This window comes from Macaca fascicularis, chromosome 5 (assembly GCF_037993035.2).
Source record: "Macaca fascicularis isolate 582-1 chromosome 5, T2T-MFA8v1.1".
NCBI classification, from domain to species: domain Eukaryota; kingdom Metazoa; phylum Chordata; class Mammalia; order Primates; family Cercopithecidae; genus Macaca; species Macaca fascicularis.
The window spans coordinates 68,178,478-68,200,351 of NC_088379.1; the positions used below are offsets into that span (position 1 = coordinate 68,178,478).

Consider the following 21,874-nt stretch of genomic DNA (forward strand, 5'->3'; position numbering starts at 1 on the left):
TGTTCATAGAATATTGAGTAATAATGCCTAACTCAGACTTAGGAAAGGGAAGATCAGAATAGTGTCCTGAAGAAGGAATTCCTGAAATATGTTTTGAAGGATGAAGGAAACATTAGCAACTCAGAAGGTAAAAGAAAGATATGTATTTTAAAATTTACACAAAAATTTTAATTATTTTCTCTAAGAATCAAATCCCAATTTATCCTCCATTACATAAACAAAATTATAATATAATAATATGCAAATGATTGCTAAAAATGCCTAATTTTACTCTCTTTTTCTCAATTTCCATTTTAGTAATGGAATGTGTAATTACCTTTTCAGGATTGTGAATTTTATGAAATCATTTGTTTCCAGACGGACATCAATTTTAGACAGTAGTGGGAAGATACATACATGTATTTCTTGTGGATTTCCTAGTCTATATACAAAGAAAATTATTTGACCACTTCACTGTAAGATTATAGAGATTCCTAATGTAGTTATTCTCATATATTCTGCAGTATATTCCAACACTGAGAACTCTTAATAAATTGTATTAACAGCCAAGTTAGTATTTTAAGGTAATTTGTTTACTTCAACACATACATATTTTCCAGAAAAAAAAAAAAGTAAAAATGGTAATTTAGTTTAAACCCAATTCAAGTGCAGCTAACTGAATCTTGAAAAGCTATCTGAAATTCTGTTGATAATAATGAATATTTCATATTAGTAACAGGTCTACAAGGAACACTGTGTTTCTCACGGTAGGCTGGTTATGAATTCCTGGAATTCCTATGCACATCAGTTTGCCGCCAAAGGATTAAGTTCAATTTGATTGCCATCATGGTAGCACCCTTAGTTTGCTGATTTGCTCTACTTTATCTCATCTACAGATATGCTGCTGCTCAATATGAAAGGTGAATCAAATGAATCATTAAGATGAATAAACATAACAATTTAGGTTCTGAAACCCCTTGGTATTTAGTCATGTCTAGACACAGCCCTAGTGTCCCAGAAAAAACTAAAATGAGGGCAAGGACATTTAAGTTGAATGTAGCCTTATTCCCATGAAAACCAGAAAAGACAACAATAGAGCAAAAGGAAGAGTATGGATCTATCTGAAAAATTAGATGTAGTGAGGGGCAGGATTTGCAAGGTCAGTGGGTATTAGAGCAGTTTTTGTTTGTTTGATTTTTAAAAAATGTTTTTTCAATTAGGTCACCATTCTTTTAAGAAATTAATAATTCCACAAATTAATTATTATTCGTTAAAACCAGTATGATTTAAGTAGGTTAAAAGTGATATAAACATTATATTGTATGCATTTTTTAATAGTTGATGAGCTCAGAAAATAGATGAATAAAGTATATTTAGCAACAACATATATGTGTATGTATAGGTAATTTTTAGTATATTTGTTTTTCTACATATTTTAAGCTATTGATTTATTTTAATGTTACTAATATTATCATATGCTTTCAATGTGGTTTATAAAATATGTATGTTCCCAAACGTGCTTTTGTCTCATTAATTTTTGCTACTGTGAAATAAATGATGCGTAATAATAGTTAAATGTACATAAATTTCTCTAAGATATAGAAAATTTCCTCAGTCATAATAATTTTATATTATCTTAAAAAGTATAAGAACACATCCCAGCGTATCAACTGTTATTTCTTTAATACTCCAGGCTTACACTTACACATAGAATCATCCTTTTAGAACTGGTGGCATTTCGAGATACTGGCTTTTGAATATAGCTTAAGGAAGCCTCGATACCTCTACATAGGGATAACTCAGGTGTTTCCCTTTCAGGTTCATATTCCAGGCTCATTCAAAGTTGTTCTGTTGCACAGCAGGCCAGGTAGAGCCATATGGGATAGGTATAATAGGTTGGAGGAATGATGATCTGTGATCCAGGGCTAAAGTATTTTGAGTAGACAGTACCCGATAAGCTACTTTGATTTCTCAGAGTCAGTATATAACACCATATGTATGATGTGTATGAGTGTGTATGTGTGTGCATGGGTGTGTATGTGTGTGTGTGTCTGTGTGTGTACATACTCATAAATGGCTTCCTTTTGTAATGATGGTACTCAAACTTCCATCCTGGAGTTTCTCAATATCGTAATATTCCCATATATAATGTATCCGACAGTTCTACATGAAACACTCTTTTTAGACTATGGTCATATCTAAGAAGAAAGTATCTCTGGGAATGCAATGGATTCTTAAGTATAGCAACTATCTCAAGAACTGCAACAATTTCCTTGTCTTGGTTAAGGGTGTGTAGATTTATTTCTTAATTAAACTTGCAATTTGGATTACAGATTTCTGTTAATATCACAAAAAATGTTACAAGCTTGGGAATAGTTTATTGCTGTTTAATGTAAATTATTTGTTAATTGCTTCATAACAGCTTCCCAGAAGAAAATAAAATACATTTAGCTACAATTTTATGGCTGCAGCTTAATCCCAAAACCTGGAGCTTTTTACAAGGCAGCATGAACCTTTCATTTTTGTGGGTTTACTTTTGTTCTTTTTTTTTTCTCACGAGTTTTTTTTTTTTTAATTTATTATTGTTTTGCAAGAAAATAAAATAGGGTAATGATTTGCTTTCAGATGATTTTGCTGTGATTGTTCTTCAAATGTTTATTTAAAATCATTTGCTCTCTTGCATCAATATATTTTCTTTAAATTATACCCATTGTATTCATCATAATGAACACTTAATTTCAGTTACGTAAACAACATGCAATTTTAATAACACTATTAAGATAGAGATACAATATCCATGATAATATACATTTCACTGAGTTTTGTATTCTTTTCTTTTCAGTGAATTTATTGGATTCACGCACTGTCATGGGGGACCTGGGATGGATTGCTTTTCCAAAAAATGGGGTAAGTTTTATGAAAGTTTTTCTAAAACTTAAACTATGCGCATAAGCATCTTGATACTTGCAACACAGGAATGAATATGTACTGGATGTGTATGTTGTTGAGATAGGAGGTACTATGTGTGTGTTGGATGCGGTGGTGGGACTTCAAATAACTCTAACCAAAAAAAGGAACACTAGGGAAGGGCTTTCAGTGACTAAAGAGTAAATATACTATTTCCTCTCTGAGTATTGTTCCACAAAGAAATGTGAAGTTTCCTTCAGCATTTAGGAAAAGTTCACATGAAAACAACAAAGAAACTTTCAGAATTAGTTTATATTAAATATAAAAGTATTTGATTTGCTACTAATTTGCCATCATCCTGGCATATTGCATAGGAAATAAAATTTAACTGGTCTATGATCAGTGTGATTCAAAGCTGGGACCAATTTAATTTTGACTTCATTTACAGAATAAGGGAATAAAAATAGTATGAGAAATTCCTTTAAATTCCATTGAGATAAAAAGAATCCAAGAAACTATTATAATATCATGTACATATGCAACTGCAATTCATCTAGAAAATATCAAAGGTTTATTTTAGAATAATCTAATATTATAACAAATTTTGTCATAATAACCTAAAGAGCCAAAATTTTCATTTTCAAATTAACGAGTAAACCAGGTGTGTGAATCAGTCCTTTACTAAGAAAGTTATTATGGAAATCGTACGTTGTATTAATTATTCTAATCCATAATAATTTGTATATTAACATCCTCATCTCAGTGGGCTTTTATGTTTTTCATCAATTTTGTATTTCTCTTTAGTTGTGAAAAGTTACAGATGTATTTAAAGCCATAATATTAAAAAGGAATGCTAGTAGATTTTTAAGATATTGGAACATAAAGGTAAGGCAAAATAACAAAAAACAAACAAAAACATTGCATAACGCAAGTAGAGCCAGGCTGAAGATAATAACGTGTATACTTTCAATGTGTTCCTCTTTTATCTTTCTTATACTCTTCCTTCTTCCCTTCCTTTTTTTTCCTGAACCACCACACACTCTTTCTTTCATCTGTCATGATTCCGTACAGATAAATGTCTGGCTAACGTCTGTTTATGAGAACCTATACAGATATTTTGTATTCTTCCTTTTTTTTCATGTACCAAAAATAATCTATTGAATAAATATTTTAATTTTTTTCTTTCTGAGAGTATGGTTGATGTGTTGTGTTGAAATTAGTTTTTTAGAATCCAGAGAGAATATATGAGATATTTTCTTTGAATTTAGTTTTGTGTTTTTCTCCTGTTTCCACTCAGAAGTTATTAAAATAGAGCTTTGAAAGAGCGTATCTGTGAGAGTATAAGTACGGTGTTGTAGTTGCTGTTGCAACTATACATTTGAGGAAATTTACTCAATTTTATATATGATTTCTATATGAAGCACAATTAATAGCTTTATAAAAACATAATCCTTCTGTGTTGGAAATTGGATCTTTTAAATTATTCTAACAACTTCATGCTGTCTTTTTTTTCTATTATTATTGTTCATATAGTAGTATATTTGTTCTGTTTTTTAAACAATGAGCATCGTTTTCAAAATTCTTGTTATTATGTTGAGTAATGTTTCCTTTGACATAGTGTACCAAATGTTAATATTGAAGACAGGGAAGTTAACTTAGAGGGGCTTAATGAATGTATATTTGTTTGAGTGTGAGATATGTATGTGGGATTCAGGCGTTATGTTTTGTGTTACATCACTCAAATGCAAAATGAAGGAAAAAATGTATTATATTTAAGGAAAATGAATGTTCATGGTATATACAATGATAGTAAAAATATATACACTTTTAAAATATTTTTAGTTAGCTGTGCCATTTGTGATTAGATAAGCAACATAATCATAGGTGAAATATAGATAATCAGAATGATGTCCATAAAAATTGTGGAATAATGACCACCAAATTATTTTTTCAATAATTGCCACAAGAAAACTGGAAAAAAAATGTTCGAGTCATTTTTATTGGAACTCTGGTATTCAGACATCATCTTGGAGCAATATGGGACACTTTTATTTAAGAAAAATGACTGAGTCTTTTAAAATAGCAAAGTTTGTGGCATTTTACTTGCTCCATGTCCTTCCTGCCTCTCTAGCTCTGAGGTAGTCTTGAAAAGCCAAAATTCAGCCATCATGGTGAAAACCAGTAGACTAGTAAGAACTGAAAGGGAGTAGGAGATTCTTCCCAGTCTCAATTTCAGAGAATTGTCTTTATTTGATATGTTTGAGAACTCCCTGGAAGACCGCATTGTAAGACACTCTTGATTTCACCTGACTTAGAGCTGTTGAAGTCCAAAAGCTTTTTCTCAGCTGGACATTTGTCAAAAAGACAGGCAATTGTCTGATTTTTCTTCTGTATGAGGGGCTACCTAAAATTTGGGACAAATAATAGGCTTGTCAACCAGAAAACTTAGGGAAAGCTGGAAATTGAGATGTCCACACTGATTTTCAAATGCCTCAATGACTTATTTGGAATTTATAAGGCCATGCACATGTGTAGGGCTTTGTACATGCCCAGGGGCGTATGTATGCTCAGGAAGGACCTGAGAAAGACCTAAGGTTTTACTTGCTCACAAGCAGGAAGAGAAGGTTAAGGTAGGTCTTTAATTGCTTAGCTGAATATTGAAGGAATGTCCCAACATGCACACACAGACCCTCCCCAAAGTTGAAACACTTACTGGTTTGAGATTAACAAAATATTCTGTCTAAGCAATACCTGTTATGTAAGCTAATAGAGCAATGACTTCAATGGCTACACATGGCCATTGAAAAATAGAGTATACAGAATTATTTCAGAAAAGTCATTAAAGAAACAAACATTAACACTCCCTGGAGAGTGAGGGAGAATCTAATTTTCAGAGTTGTCACATTACTTTATTTAATATGCCAGATTTCCAATAACAAAATACTATGAGAAATGCAAAGAAACAAGAAAGTATTGCTGGTAAAAAGAACAAAAGCAGTTATTAGAATTTATACTGAATATGCCCAGCTGTTAAAATACGTTGAAAGAAGTAAAGGAAAATATGTGTCAAGAACTAAAAGAAAGTATAAAGTAATGTATAATTGAATTCAAAATATCAATAAAGAGATAGAACCTCTTATAAATGAAAAATAAATTGGAGTTGAAAAGTATAAAATTGAATGAAGAATTTGCAATAGGGGCAGATTTGAGCAGAGAGAATAAAGAATAAGCTGACTTGAAGATAGGACAACTGAGATAATCCAATCTGAGGAACAGAAAGAAAAATTAATGAACAGAAATAAACAGAAACTTAGAGATCAGTGGGAAGAACACAGATATAATGGGAGTCTCAGAAGAAGGGAGGCCAAATGGGTCAGAACAAATATTTGAAGAATTAATGAACATAAAGTTCCCAAATTTGATGAGGAAACATTAATGCACACATTCAGGAAACTCAACAAACTGAAGTAGGATAAAGTTAAACACATTCACAACTAGACACATCATAGTTAAACTATCAAAAGCCAAAGAGAGAAACTTTCAAAAGTAGCTAGAGTCAAACATCTCACCTTGTATAAGCGATCCTCAGTACTTTGCACAGCTATTTCTTACTAGAAATCATGGGGTCCAGAAGGCAAAGCGATGACCTCTTCAAAATGCAAGAAGAGAAAGACTGTGGAGCTAGAATTCGATATCCAGGAAAACTGCCTTTTGAAAATGAAGAAGAAACTAACACATTCTCAAATAAGCAAAATATGTGCAACTATAAATGATCAAAATAAATATTTTTACCACTAGAAACATATTTTTAGAAATAGGTTTTACACATATGCAACCCACATATTTTTTTCAGAGAAAACTGCATCTTTATTTTCCTTTTATTCTCCCTACTTCATTTTCTTAGAGAAACATATAAACTGATTATTTGATTTCCCTCAAGTTTGAAAAATGCATTTTAAGTAACAACAGTTAATTTTAGAATTGATTGTTTATGGTATTGTTTTATTATTTGAGGTCATGTTTTAATAAAAACCACATAGTAATGCTGTTTGCATTTATGCTTTCATGGATATGGCTTAAAATCATTTTATTTCAAATTCAAGTGTGATTTGCATATTAACATTGTTTTAAAGAAATCAAGTATAATTTGAATCAGTAAGTGGCCTTAAATATTTGTTGTATACAATCTCTTACACCAGAGTCTGTGATTTATATAAAACTTGGGTAAGACAAGGGTCCCTGTCCTTGAGTAAGGCTCATATAACTTAACCCTATTGCTCCATTCATTCAGGAAATATTTACCTGAATATTTTTGTGTGTGTGAGATGGAGTTTTGTTCTTGTTGCCCAGGCTGGAATGCAATGGCACGATCTCAGCTCACCACAACCTCCGCCTCCCGGGTTAAAGCAATTCTCCTGCCTCAGTCTTCTGAGTAGTTGGGATTACAGGCATGTGCCACTACGCCTGGCTAATTTTGTATTTTATTAGTAGAGACAGGGTTTTTCCATGGTGGTCAGGCTGGTCCCCAACTCCTGACTTCAAGTGATCGACCAGCCTCAGTCTCCCAAAGTGCTAGGATTACAGGCATGAGCCACGGCACCCGGCCTACCTGAATATTTACATGTATCATGTAAGTTATGAATTCTGTTCTAGAGATTGTTTGGTTTTTCTCTTATGCTACCAGAAAACTTACTTGGTTTTGTATTATTTACGTAGAGTGTCTTCCTCTAAATAGAATTCCTGATTTAAAGTGAACCAATTGTACTCAGATTTTTATCCCCAGTTGTGGAGATATTGCCTGGCATATTGCCTAATACAGATTATATATTTAATAAATATATATTAAATTGAATTGGTCCTTTGAGAATTCAAAACTCCTTATAAACATTAAAAAAAGCAACTGTATGAATATTCAATTAAAAGTACTACACTTTCTTCACTTTTTTCAGAATATTCTTCTGAACTTTAGGCCTTAAGAATGGATATGTTTATTTCTTATACTGGTAAAAATGTCACCTCAAATCTGAGCTTAAGAATTTTGCAAGAATTTAAGGGAAACACTAATATTCATTCCTCATAGTCAGACATTTGTGCCATACATTTGTTAAAACAATCACTGCACCTGTAATACTTTTCTGTATTTGTCCTCTTTATTACATTGTAACCTCATAGACTTACCATAGTTATTTCATATTTGCCACTTTACAGTGTTTCTAAAGCTTGATTTAATTTCTGGCTTGTAATAGAACTTCAATAAATATTTATTGGAAGGATAACTTATTTTTTATTTATAAAATGGGGCATACATTACTTATAGTTTTCTGATGAACATGAAATAAGTAAAACCTAGCAAAGAACTTGACACAGTGTTGGCAGTCATAAACATCCTTTCCTTGACCTTCTATTGCATTTCTATTTTAATACTAAGAGATCCACCACTCCATAAGTTTTTTTGTTTGTTTTAGCATATATGTGTGTATATATATACAAAACTCATATATGTATATATATGAATTCATTTTTAATACATGAGAATTGAAGATTTCTTATAAAATCTGAATTTCAAGTTTCTGTTAATTGGATATTTCAGAAAGCCAGAGCCAGGAGCCTTTTATAGCTTGAATAGTCCAAAGCTGAGTAAAACTGCCATGTAGAAGAGTATGTAAATTCTCCTGTTTGACTTATTTACTACCCGACCCTCCTCATTCATTTAAGTTACCAATCTGTGACAACGACAGCAATGAATAGTCATTTCTCTAATATTGCAGAAGCATCCACATTTTTGTTTGTTTGTTTGTTTCTGGAGGGACCTAACTTAAAAACAAACAAACAAACAGAAAACTTCTCTATACATGCTGGCATGGTTTCTTTTTAGTCTTTGAGTACTTCCCCTTAATTAGGAAACGCCATTTGAATTTTGGCATCTGCATGTATTTCTCAACTGTTACATGTGTGATAGTATTTATTTGTGTTTGTTTGTGTGTGTGTATTTGTGTGCCTGTTGTTCTGCCTCATGGTAGTAACTTTAACTCTCCTCTTTTTTCTTCTGGACATATCTAGCAGTACTATGTAATTTGCTGCATTTATTCATTCAACAAATATTTATTGCGCTTCTAGTATATTTCCTTCAGTCTTCTAGGCACTGAGGCTATAGCAGTGAAGTAAAACACCCCAAATTCTTCACATCCTGGAGCTTAAGGGACCGTTATGGTTCTGAGAATGAGTAATCAAGGAGAACAAGGCAGTAGATAATGCATTTTCTTGTCTTGTTCTTTCTTTTTATAGATGTGCAAAAGTGTCAGAGAGAGATGATGGTATTTGATCAAGGTCACTCAAGTAGTTTGCGACACACCTGGGAAGAGCACGTATTCTGTATTTGGCACATGCAGTGTCATATCGCTCTATCTTGCCATGAAAAAATACACTTTCAGTACATAAATATACATCAACATTTAGAACTAATAATGACAATGCACAAAGGAACACTTAATACTCTGTTTGTAGATGGAAAAAAAAAAATGAGGTTTAGTATGGGTGACTTTTCCAAGGCTATGCAGTTACTTGGAGACTGAGTTCATTTTAATCTCAGGTCATCTAGCACCCTGATTATTTAAAACCAGAGATGAGCTACTCTAGGTTTTCAGAGTCATGACCAGGTTCTGGCGGGTACCCAGACTTTTAGTTTATACATACAAGAGTCCATGCTGAAGAGGGAATTCACCTCAAAGAGAATTTCAATTTTCTAATCAAATTGCTTGGTAGAATAATAGTAAACCCAATAGAGTCTGTAAAATAAATATCTCCTCACTTAAAGCTTTCCTCCTTCTTTATCTTTGTGCCCTTAAACTGTCAATCTCATTATTCATAGCTTCACTAGCCTATATGTACACAACCTAAAAGTGCATTTTGTTTTTGCTTCCTTCTAATTACATTAGAGTTGTTTCAGTCACCGTCTGGAAAATTTTATATTGATTAACTTATACAGTCTAAGCCTGTATGTGAACATAATCATTCCCTGGAAATTCTTATCAAGTGTTTTCAAGGCTTATTCTTGTGAGAATAAAATTAATGGTTTAGTGTTTGCTTAGAACAGTTTGTGATTTCATGTCTTAGAAATTCCACTATTGCTCTTTTTTTCCATAAGCTGTTGTTATGTATGATCACAAGATACACCTGCCTCCTTTGCTTTGGTGGAACCAGCCTTCTCCCCACTGAGTTGTCTGCGCTTCCTCTAGCACACAATGGGGAAACTGCTGCATTCCCCTGAGCATCACCGCTCAGTTGTGTTGCTAATTCTGCTTGGATTTTTGTTCTATTTTCTTCCTCCAGTCAAATAAAGAATACAAACATCATTAAAATTTTTTTTTCTAATGCTGATCTTAAGAACTTTTGGGATCATTCATAATCATTTTTTCATTTGAAGATTTCAAATTATTGACTTAAGTGGTATTTGTACTAAAATGCAGACAAAGTAAGTTGCTCTCTGCCTGGAGGAGAAAGAAAAAATAACCCTACATTGTAGATACTTCAAAACAGGAGTTTATGGCTTTTCTTGTTTTATTATTGCTTTGTTCTATTATTTCTTTGAGACTGAGAACCTTTGTGCTTACTTTTGAAGCTGGAAATAACTCAGGTTTTTACTCAAAATGGGCTGTGAATACATTGTTAGTGTTTTATGTGTTTTCTCCTGAATCAAGAAAAACTGAAACTGGATTTTCCATTCTGGTACTCAGATTTTGACAACAGTGTGAATGTTTGTGTGTGTGTGTGTGTGTGTGTGTGTGTGTGTGTTTTGTGTATGATTCCTTGTCCTTCAAATTAAAGGCAAGAATGAGGAGAAGTATTTGAACTCTGCTAATCTCATATTTTGTTGAGGATCACAGTGAGTTTTGCCAGAATCTTATTTTGGTTTTTCTTCCTACTGAAAGAAAGGAAAAATAATGACTAGCACAGAAGCCCACACTGAGCACGAAGGGGCTAATAAAGATTAAAGTAATGCTGAAGTGGGTAAAAAAAAGAGCACATTAGTGGATATAGAAAAGCTCTTTATTTGAACAGTGATAGAAAAGAATTCTAAAGGGAATGGATATTATAATATATAATGCAAATGCCAATATAATGAAGAACAAGCCTGATCCAAAGTAGCTTTGTATTCAATGTTTTTAGAAAAATAAAAAGCATACCCCATCTGTAAAATAATTAAGATAAATAATTTATGAAACTCAAGATAGTTATTAAGCATACACTGAAGTATAGAAGACAAAACATTTTGCATTTAGATTTCTCACATGGAAACTTAGCAATTATGAATAAAGTTCTTTAAAATGTCCATCTCTGCTTCTGATATAAGACAAATGTTGTATTTAGTCTTTGATATATGCAAACACTTAAAATGAACTGATAATAGTCATAGCATATTCCTGCATAGTATGATTGAGAGATACATGCATTATTTGTTCATTAGGTTCCTTAGGTATCACTGTGTTCACCCTAGTTATATATTTAAAATCAATATAAATTAATGCCAATATTTTCTTCTTTAGAAGTTCTCAAAACACTTTTCCTAATTAATAGAGAAACTCATAAATTGGAATATGACCTTTATCCACAATATCGTCTTATTAATCTCTTTTTAACCCAATTGCAATTGGCTAGCTAAATGTCCTACCCTTCAGATTTGACTTGAGTATTACTTCCTCAAGAAAGCATGACATCCAGACAGACTCTATTCTTCCTCGTTAGCAGTTCATGCGGTGAAATCCATCTCTTCTCCCCTCCATCCAAACCACTATCTGATGTTTTTACTCCAGATTACAATGTGTACAGCTATGTTATCTACACTTATCACTTTGTCTTGCTTTGCATCCAACTGTTTATTATTCTGATTTTTTCTTCTTCAGATTGCTTTTTTCACTTGTTTGTAAAACAGGCAGGGAGCAAAAGAGTGTCAGGACATTTATAGAGTCATATACGAGTTATCGTTACCTACTTCTGTGACATGAGGTACCTGTTAACAGACTTGTACCAAATGCCTATTTCCCAGTATAATTTCCACAATCTCATATTGAGTCCAAATATTTTCCTTTTACCCATTATGTATAGAGGGATATATATATATCTAAGTCGTTCTCTGCCAAATGATATAGCCCATGCAAAACCCAGGCCTAAAGGTATTTTTCTTTTGGAAAAAAAAAATGATATTTGTACCAGTTTCCGTATGTGAGTATAATGATTTTTTGTTTTGTTTTTTACTTCCATCTTCCAATTTATTAATGAAAATGTTAAATAAAACTAGGCCTTGCAGAGTTCCCTGGGGATCAACCACCAGGTATTTTTCCAAGTGGTTTGATTGCTGTTTATCATGATTTTTTTTTTTAAACCATCCTTTAGCTGTTTTCAATTCCTGTGACAGTGCTCCCATGCAAGTCAATTTGAATTAATTTTGCAAGCAAATGCTTTATGGTTCTGAGTACATAATCTCCCTCTCCCACGGAGAAAAAATATACTGTAATCATCCCGCATTCCTGTTGATTATTTCCATTAAAGGCAGCAGGGGAAGAGAGACTCCTCCTGCTTTTGGAGTTTTTTGAGGCTTTTGCTATTCATTGCCTTATTCTCTTTGTTTTTTGTGTGTTGTTCAGTGCTTGCACTAATGGAGAAAATGATGGTCCAAACTGCTCAACCTGAAATTTTGGTCCTTTGGAGCGTAGCCATTGTTGTCTTTGTGATCCTATATCCCCCAATACTTTCCCTCTAATGAGCTAATTTCTTTCATCTTAACTCTACAAATGATTCATATAAATTTCTACTTCTGGTGTTTTCCACAAATTTCTTGGAATACTTCTTACTCTCCATAAAATCCATCTTAATGATAATCCTTTTTTCAAGATACAGCTCAAGTTATACAGCATGAAACCTCTCATTACCACCCAGAAGTGTGGATACTTCTTTGGATGAATCAATATAGCAATTTTTGTATATTGAACACATTGAAAATGAGATACGTATAGTGTTATCGATTGTGTGAATACTATAAACTGCTCTACTGTAAAGACCTTTTTGTCTTCACCTCTAGCACATCACCCTATGTCTCAAATATAAATTCACATTACCTATATCAGTTACTGATTGATAATCAGTTATTTAAATCTTTAGGAAGTAGTGAGTGTTTGGAACCAAAAGGCTGCACATTTTTTTTTTTTTTTTTTGCTGAAAATTGAATAGTGAAACAAAGATAGCAACCTTTGGATTTGGCGGTTTCTATTTATTTTGTATTGTACCAAGCTAAGCCAATAATACTTTACAACTTATTTTTACCAAAAATGCTTATGACAAGCACAGAGATTATGGTGGTAAACAGGACTCAGTTTCTGTCCTCAAGTATTAAAAAACATCAGTTTGAATGATGTCTCCTAGAGTTGTGAAATATACAACCTGCACAAACATAAACACAACAGGGGCTACTTCTCCATTGAGTTCGATCTAGTTTACTAAAGTATATAAATATTTGCGTCCTTAGTGGCAGTAACATACTTAACATAGAGGTCTTGACGTCAGCTAATCTAGATTCCAGATATGTGTCTCAAGTTAGTTAATCTCTCTGTTTCTTCATCTATACATTATGTATAATACTACCTACTGTACAAGATTGTTGAAAGGATTAGAAAGAGTCAGTGGTGCAGTGTTTAGCACAATACGTCACCCACATTGGGGACTCAGTGTGTGATGCTGCCATTATTTTTGTTCTTGTTCTTGGTTTCTGTTTTGGTTTTTGAGATATACATGTATTATTTGTTCATTATGTTCATTAGGTATCACTGTGTTCACCCTGGTTATATATTTAAAATCAATATAAATTAATGCCAATATTTTCTTCTTTAAAAGTTCTCAAAACACTTTTCCTAATTAATAGAGAAACTCATAAATTGGAAAATGACCTTTATCCATAATATCATCTTATTAATCTCTTTTTAACCCAACTGCAATTGGCTAGCTAAATGTCCTACCCTTTAGATTTGACTTAAGTATTACTTCCTCAAGAAAGTATGATGCAGCATTTAGCACAATATCTGACCCATATTGAGGACTCAGTGCATGATGTTGCCAAGTAGAGTCTGAGGCAAGTGTTAGAGCAGGAGTGGAAGTTTATTAAAAAGTTTTTTTATTCTTACCAAATGATAGGTAGTGGTTGTGATTGACTTATAAGGTCATTATGTTTTGATCATTCTCTTCAGTATGTTTGAACTATATTTTAGTTAAAACTTAAAGATGGAAGATATATTCACTTGTTAAATAAAACATCTATATAATTTATTAATAAAGCCTTGAGTGGTTTTACCAAAAGTCACTCTGGCACTTTACTTGGTATAATGTCTGTAAAGTTTCCTAAAACAATTAATTCTTTTTCACTGATATGAACAATTCAGTTTCACAAATCAAAATAGGAATGCTTACTAATTACAGCAAGAAGGGAAAATGCACAGTGAAGGCAGGGAATGTTTATCAAAAGCAGACTAAAGGATTGCAATTTTGTAGATTATTTGATGATAGGCTTACATAAATCTATGAAAACACTCTTTGAAAACCTTTTTGTATGCATCACTTTACCCTCACCAAGAACAGGGGTACAATGATGGGCATGTGCTCAATAATAAAATTGATCTTCAAAACAACTTAAGTGTTGTTCTGCTTTTCTCTTAAGTAGTCAGGATATGGAGGAAGTATTTCATCCAAAAATTATTATTAAGATAAAATATTATCCTTACAGGGACAGTTTTCAGGAAATATTCTAACCTTATGAGTTATCCATACAACTAAAGCTGATTTAGTTATTTATTATTCTGTTAGTCAAAAGTCAGTTGGTGTCATTTAATGTAAAATGACTTCAGCTAGGCAGGGGTTGCTTTCTCTCCCTGGTTCCTGCTTCTGACTGTTACCAGCGGCAAATCTGTACAGGGCTGCAGCAACCTCAATTCTTGCCTCCTTAGAAGAAAGAATTTGAGGCAACATAAGGCAGAAGGAGAGCCCGAGGCAAGTGTTAGAGCAGGAGTGGAAGTTTATTCAAAAGCTTTAGAGCAGAAATGAAAGGAAATAAAGTACATGTGGAAGAGGGCCAAGCTGGAAACTTGATAGATCACTGAGAGAGTGCACTGATGACCTTAGACTTGGAGTTTTATATGTTGGCATACTTCCGGGTCTTGAATCCCTTCTGCCCTGAGTCTTCCCTTGAAGTAGGCTGTCCACATGCACTGGCCTGCTGGCACTTGACAGGGGCCGCATGCACAGTGTATTTACAGGAGTTGTACTCATGCTGACTTGAGGCATTCTTGCCTTGCCAGTGGAATGTCCCTCCAAGGTCATATACCAGTTAAACTCCATTACTCCTAGTAATGAACATGCTTGAGCCCACCCGCCCAACTCCTGAGATCTCATAGGGAAGCTGCTGATCACCAGTTTCAGGTGTTTTCTCTCTATTGAGAGACTCCCTTTCCCTGGCACTAGCTGTGACCAATGATTATTTTAGCGAGAAACTTACTAACCACCTGACCATTACCTGATAGTCGCCTGACATTCCTGGTGTGTGTGTGTGTGTGTGTGTGTGTGTGTGAAAGAGAGAGAGAGTGTGCGGGGTGGGGGGGGGGGGCTCTTCTTCTATGTTTATGTCTGACAAGTTACCTACAGTAACTGACCAGTTATTTTTTCATTCTTCTCTGCAGACCAGATTTCTTTGCTTCACTTTACACATGCCCTTTCTGCAATTCCAAGTTTGCCCTCCTATATTAAAGTGACTAGCTCACATTGACTGGAAATGTTCCAAATTCAACATTGAAATATTGTGATGGGCTCCACTTGGTTCACCTGTGCATCACTGATGCAAACAGCTCTAGCTGGGTAGAGGGAAGAGGATGGAATCATGTACTATACACGTTGGCGTAGATGTTGGCAGCCATCACTATAGTTAAGGAGAGCAGCTTTAGAAAAACGAAGTATCAAAAAACTATCTGCGGTTCATCTCAATTAGTGTGTCTTAGGAATTCTGATGAGGAAGTATTTCCATAAATATAAAATTGACTTAGTTATAAAAATAGTTACCAAAGTGAAATATGTTATTCCCAAAATTTGTAGAAAAATGCATTGCTACAGCCTATAATGTCCATTATATTTATGAAGCCTGATCATACACTACATATGAATTTTATCCCACTATTTGTATATTTGGGACTTTGTTGCAGCAATTGATTGTATGTCTTTTAGTTATCATCATTCTTTTCCATAACACAAATACCTCTGTTCCTCTATGATGTTTTGATTGTATAATAATCTTATACTGCTGCCTCTACCCAGTTATTATGAGTAGGCAAAAAAAACTAATAACATCCTATTAGCTCATTGTTTCTTTAGAGTCTAAGAAAATCACCCTTGTGATTGCTGACCTGGTTCTGAAAGTCCCTGTGCTGCATCTAACATTGGCTCTAGCTTAGAAGCACGTTGTAGATGTGAAAATATAGAAACAAAAGAGGAAGACAACCTTTATTGTCTGTTTACATTGCTTTTCTTATGTGGAATTTATTTATGTTATTTTACCACTTCCAAAATGTAATTATAAATATTTAATTACATATTTTATCAATGTGAACTCATTGAGCATATATATTCCAATTCATCTTATTTCTTAGCATTTTATCTAGAACACAGATAATGGAAATGGTATGCATATACTTTAGGAACATTGAACTTAATCCTTCATGTGTTCTACTCTACAGTATATATATCAGGACAGGACAGCTGCCAAGGCTGTTAGAAAAAAAAAAAAAAATTAAGAGAGTTTTGTATATTGGGCATGCACGGACTTTGGTTGATTAGAATATGCAAATGTGCGATAAGCCAATGAATCACACAGGCTCTGCTGTGATTATAAATTATTCAAATAATTCAAGATTATTCACAAATACTTCCAGTCTGCACAGTTAAAGACATAACCATGAGTATAATCCTGAAATATAGTCACTTCATTAAACAAACTTCTCTGGTTTGCTGTTTGCCTCATTATGATGCCAGATTGCATAATGAAATTTTTAAAGGTAACTAATAGTAGTGGCTGTATGCTGCATTTATCTCATCTTATAACTTTTATTTTTTACATCCTTAAAATATATAGATTAAGGTTATTATGATCAAAATAACATATATCATCTCAAGGCTAATATCAGGAAACTTAATGTGGTTGCAAAAGTGGTATTAGTATGCCATTATCCTGGAAGGTTAAAGGTAGCTATCATGTCATCAGATATTGAGAGTTTTTTCTGACTAACCAATCATCAGTAATTTTCTTGGTAGTATTATTCATACATTGAAGCTTGTTCCTGACATTTACATATATTGCATTATCCTTTGAAAGTAGAAATGGGCATGAGGATACAATATGACATAAGCAGTCAATAAAATGTTAAAATGAAGATTCCCTTGTATAGACTCCACACATTTTCAAATGGAAGATTTATGACATAGCAGTGAAAAAAAACTACAGGATTTTATAGTGACATTCTTCATATTATTAGCCAAGTATGGTCAGTATGTTCCAATATACTTTAAAGATGTCCATTTTTTTTTCAATGAATTCAGGTGGTATAAAATTATGAAAACCACATCATAAAAACAGCAACAGTAACAGGAGCAAATAATACTGACAACTTGAGTCCATACTTAGTTAAATGTGTGATTTATTTCAAACTTTAGCTCAGTTTATTCATCTATTTAAAAAGAACAGTTAATAAAAAGATTCTTTTTATACATATAGTTTATGCCTTTATTTTTTTGACTGATTTGAAATCTGACATAATGGTCAATTATAACATGTACGAAGATATTAACACTGGAATTAGTTCACAGTTAGATTTTGTGTAAATCTACTGAAGAAATTACTTCTATGGTCCTAGTTGGGGTGATAAAGATGAATAATTGAAGTGTGGGTTTGGTGAAGTTTGAGAATGTAGGTGGTACTTTGCCAATTTTTATTTTTCTGAAAGAGTAACAGGGCATAATATGGTTAGACACAGAAATGGTAATGCTATAATAAGATATCTTTCTGTCTTTATCTTTCTCTCTGTTGCTCAAACTACATGTTCCATCAAGTGCATATGCTTTTACAAAACAAGAGAAACATTACAGTTGTGAATAACTAAAGAGGACTGAAGTTGCTGAATTGATACTCAGTATTTCCCAAAGTGATGTTTTACTAAAAATTATCTGAAACAGGAAGTAAATGTGTATTAAGTCAAAGGGGTTCTATACTCAAGTTGAGTCTATAAAATATCAAGTTAAATGGTATTAAGCAGATTTCTCTACTTGCAACATTATACTAAACTCTTAATGTATTAATGGACCTGCAGGTTTTTCCAAATTATTTAGTCAGGAAACATTTTACCCAGCATACTTATGAACCGCTTCATGAAAAATGTTTAGCAGAATGCAGTTTAGGAAACGTTTTAATTCAAATGAGCTGGTTCTCCATTTAAAATCTTTCTGGATGCAGTGATATAGAGAAATAAGTGTAAAAAGAGTTTTACTCTTCCTCATAATGATGTATGGAGAACTGCCTAAGAACTGCTTTTCTATACATGTGTGGAAATTTTGTCTAAGGCACAATAATAACAACTAGCTAGCCTGCACTGGATATTATAGCGTATATATAGTGTTTGGTATGTTGGATGGCCAGATCAGGCTTGCTTCACATTCATATCACAGAGACACAGTGACCTAGACTTGCAAGCTGTGGCTAGAGAGGATTTCAAGTCTCCCTTTTTCAAGGGGGTAAATGAAATCATTTCCCTTTTAATTTACATAAATGAGAAACGAAATAATTTATTTAGCTGATATTTTAACCATACATCTATATAATCTCATCTATTGATCCATAGTAGAAAAGAGAAGGCAGCTGTGTAAAACCCCACAGAAAGTTATATTGAACAAATGTCTTCTAAAAAATGTGTTTCCTCTAAATCTACTGCATTACATGTAAGCATGTAGATTGTCCACATACAACTTTGATTTGAAACTATACATAATGGTCATCATGGCATATAACCTTGAAATCACGATTTCAAACTTAATTTCTTGATATAGTTGTAGATTCACTCATTCATTCGTTCAGCAAATATTTATTTGTTAAACAAATATTTATCCAAGTTCTACAACTGGAGATTATATTATTGTGCAATTAAATATGTGAAACAGCATAATTCTTATAAAGGTTTACAACAAAATGAAACTTGAACTCTGAATTTAAATAAGTAACACCTAATTATTTGATCACGATAATGAAAATAGATATTAGTAATATTTTTATAGACTCTGGGAAGCATAGTAAGCAATTCTTGTGTTCGACAATGTGTTAAGCTTCTATTACAGTACTTATAAAAACTCAAAAGTTTGAAAGTATTTTTTATGATTTCATTAAATTAATACTTTTTGTTCTTTCATTGTGATAAATTTAAATATCAAGCCATGTTTTACATAATCCATTTTGTGTAAATATAAAATTGTTACTCAAAGTGTGACTTAGCTATATATGATATTCAATTAACATTTTTTAAAAGTGCATTCTTTTTTTTTTTTTTTTTGAGACAGAGTCTCGCTCTGTCGCCCAGGCTGGAGTGCAGTGGCCGGATCTCAGCTCACTGCAAGCTCCGCCTCGCGGGTTCGGGCCATTCTCCTGCCTCAGCCTCCCAAGTAGCTGGGACTACAGGCGCCCGCCACCTCGCCCGGCTAGTTTTTTGTATTTTTAGTAGAGACGGGGTTTCACCATGTTAGCCAGGATGGTCTCGATCTCCTGACCTTGTGATCCGCCCGTCTCGGCCTCCCAAAGTGCTGGGATTACAGGCTTGAGCCACCGCGCCCGGCCAAAAGTGCATTCTTTAAATAAATCTTAAAATTACTGCAAAAACACCTGCTTACTGGGATCTGGAAGTTGGTTGTGTTAGTTGAATGATGCCAACATTTATTTTATTTATTTTAAATTGTAAATTCAATCAATTAGTATTATGTTGTGAACTATTTCTTATCATAACTACAACCACAGTGACAAGGATATTTTTAAGTTTAGTTCATTTTTTCCGTGTTCTTTTACAAATTAGGTCAAGTAGGTAAATTACTACAACTTACTAAAGATTATAATATTGACTTCATAGAACTGAGAGAAAAATATTAAACACTCTTTAAATGTTTGATATCTTATTCTTGAATGTGATAGCTGGCATCAGTTGATGACTGGAGAAGGTGAGAATTTTCCTCTTGTATTACACACTGTATGATTGTATCTGCATGTGAAAAGAGGCACATATGTTAGATGCAAAAACCTTTTCTAGACGTGTATTTCTGTATAATCATGTAAAAAGAAAAAGTAATTATTTCATTTTTTTATATGACAAACTAGCAGTTTTAAAAAATAGATCTACGAGAAACAGTAATTCTTTTCACTTGGTTTTCTCTTCTATTATCTCAGTCTATTATTCCATTCAATAGATTTGTTCTACAACATAGCTCTCTATATTTTTTATATTAAATAATTTATGTTCTACAAAGTTTAATATGTTCTATCATATGAGATATCTTAAAACATTTAGTGTTTCCTTTATTACCTAAATCTTTTATTATTATATTATTATTATTATACTTTAAGTTCCAGGGTACATGTGCACATCGTGCAGGTTTGTTACATATATATACATGTGCCATGTTGGTGTGCTGCACCCATTTACATTAGGTATATCTCCTAATGCTATCCCTCCTCCCTCCTTCCTCCCCCCTCCCCACAATAGGCCCTGGTGTGTGATGTTCCCCTTCCTGTGTCCAAGTGATCTCATTGTTCAATTCCCACCTATAAGAAACCTTATACATCATTAGTGCTATATTTAATAATTGTGTAGTGAACACTGAAATCTCAGGTGGTCATTTTATCTATGCCAATGACAATTTTTTCTAAAGCAGCTTTTTTTTTTTAATTTTTAATACATTTATCTTTTTAACATTAGCAGTCATTTATATTTTGCGATGTGACATATGCTGTTTTAAGCACATTCATCTCTTAAATATTTCATGAGTTAGGCAAAATTATTATTTCCATTTTATTGGTAAGAAAGCTGAGCAGTGGCTAAATGACTTGTACACAGTCATAGAGCTGGAAAGTGAAGTTGTGAATAGAATACTAACAGTTTGGCTCCTGGATCAACATCAAGGCTCCTTTGCTTACATTGTGAAATTCATCCTTGCTAGTAACCAGGTAGAATCTGGGACAAGAAATCCAATAGAGCGTTTTGTAACATTCAGTTGGAGAATTGAGGGGAATGAAATAAAGCAATTTTTATTTAAATGATCATTGTGTTTATTGAATTTTAAGGTTCCTCTACTTATGAATGATTTTCAATAGTTAGTACCCTAAAAGCCTCAAATTTATTCAATATTTTGAGAGTTATAACAATGAGATTTCTTTTGTGATAATTTCAAAAGAAAACTCACCCTTTAGTAACAGTAAATAAAAGTTATTGACCCTGTCTATAGGCAGCATGTCGCACATCCATCAACGTGTGGCAACCACAGTCTGCAGTGAATTTGTGAATCGCTAATATGAAAGATACTGAATAATGACAAGTATGCCTAAAAGTGTTGAATTTTAAATTTTCAACTGTCATGGAAATTGTTTTTGTATTTAAAATAATTCTTAAAATTTTTATTAAATATCATGATTATTTTATCCTCTACATTCTCTGAAGCATAGTAATTCTTTCATTTTACTATTACCTTTGTTATCATAAATCTCGAAATATAAATAACTTGGATTTTCCATCAAGATTTTATTTTCCTATTCTCTGATCTGTATCATAATTGGTAATAGTAGAATGTGAAGTTAGCTATTAGATCATGAATTTTATATTAGTTTTTTGCCTATTATTCATTTGTTTCTGATTGTACAAATATATACATCTTCAGCATT

The 21,874-nt window shown here is 33.0% G+C and overlaps 1 protein-coding gene across 11 annotated transcripts in view; it reads left to right on the forward strand.

The window, feature by feature from the left end:
- Window positions 1-21,874, forward strand: part of EPHA5 (EPH receptor A5) — a 356,773-nt gene that overhangs the window by 24,820 nt on the left and 310,079 nt on the right. For all 11 annotated transcript variants that reach the window (XM_005555196.4, XM_005555198.4, XM_005555197.4 and 8 more), the window contains exon 2: window positions 2,822-2,886. In XM_005555196.4, coding sequence (XP_005555253.1) covers window positions 2,822-2,886 — 65 coding nt within the window. The remainder of the gene's footprint in view (window positions 1-2,821; window positions 2,887-21,874) is intronic.